Consider the following 1358-nt stretch of genomic DNA (forward strand, 5'->3'; position numbering starts at 1 on the left):
GAATCAGTATTTATTATACGTTGAAATCAAATATATGTACACACAAAATCAATTATTTTCTTACCGCCATCAAATAGTAACTCTGTACGTCCACCTCGAAGGCTCGTGGACGATCAAGCGTGACGAGACCCTACAAAAATTCAATAAATATAATCACTTATAAATAACATTAGAAATTTTGAGACTAACTATTATAAACAACAACTAAAATGGAGAAAATTCTTTCATACCTCAGTCAATGGCTATGAGCTAGCCATAGCTGCGGCCACTCCATGATCAACAGACTGTCGGAGATGAGGAGATGTGTTCGACGTCATGAGCTGCATGTCATACAATACACGTTACATGTAACATGAAACATGAAACAAATATAATCAAATGAATTAAATTAACATGAAACAACTGTACCTGTACGAAGCTCGTACGATGTCTATGCTCTGAGTCCATACTAAAGGTTGAGGGTTCTGTGGAGAACTGATGCACATGCATAAATTTTTTTGTCAATCCTTAATATGATAACTGAATAATTATATGTATTAATTTAAATGATTAAATCAATACATACCTCTGGACTCGTGGAGGGGACAAAAAATGGGGCCGGAGCATCGCTGCTAGGCTCGGCAACACTCTGACCCTGAATTTTGAACAATGTCAATAGATGCTAATTAATTAATCATTCACTATACATATGAAATGTGATCAAATTAGTAAATTATAATTGTAATTTACCTGTGTGTCAATGCCAAATGTTTCGTTCAAGAACTGATCAGTGATGAGCCCATCATCCGCAGCATCTCCAACATGAGTGCCAAATGTGCATAGGGATCCGCATGAAGTGCACATGTGACCACGACGCACAGAAGGCTCCCCCTCAACTAATGGGCCTGTGGAATGGATGAGGGTCTGCGTCAAAGCATTAATGGTCCCTAGAGTGTTGGCCTCTACATGTTCCTTCACAACTGAAGGAATAGTCACATGCTCACGCTGTGGCTTGACCACAGGTGCCCTAACTACATTAGGGTCATGACGTGCTCTCGACCTCTCGAATGATGACCCCCCACCTCTACCCTAGGATTCTAATAGATCAAAATAATTGGGGATCTCCCCAAGGACAAACTCACAATACAATTTCTTCAAAAAATACATTGGGACCTCGTGATTGTTGCAAGGAGGGGCATCAAAAACCATCCACCATCTATTCCAAAAATGATTTCTCATAGCATCATGTATACACCAATGGATGGGGAACTATTTAGTACCCTCTCTAACAGTATTTTGCTCACTGGGTTTTCTAAATAATGCACATATTGAACCTTTTGGTATTTCTTATTTTTTAACATCTTCATATGATAATTTAT

The 1358-nt window shown here is 38.7% G+C and overlaps 1 protein-coding gene across 1 annotated transcript; it reads right to left on the bottom strand.

The window, feature by feature from the left end:
* Positions 1-287: 287 nt before the first annotated feature.
* On the bottom strand, positions 288-1063 carry LOC149562828 (uncharacterized). The gene is made up of 3 exons (XM_089823927.1): positions 730-1063; positions 566-634; positions 288-474 (listed from the first exon to the last, which is right to left on the bottom strand). Exons 1-3 carry the CDS (start codon positions 841-843, stop codon positions 328-330), a joined length of 330 nt encoding a protein of 109 aa, XP_089680053.1. The 5' UTR covers positions 844-1063; the 3' UTR covers positions 288-327.
* Between the last annotated feature and the right edge of the window lie 295 nt (positions 1064-1358).

Source organism: Cupressus sempervirens, chromosome 4, assembly GCF_028749045.1.
Source record: "Cupressus sempervirens isolate cs-2001-9-10 chromosome 4, ASM2874904v1, whole genome shotgun sequence".
Taxonomy (NCBI): Eukaryota; Viridiplantae; Streptophyta; class Pinopsida; order Cupressales; family Cupressaceae; genus Cupressus; species Cupressus sempervirens.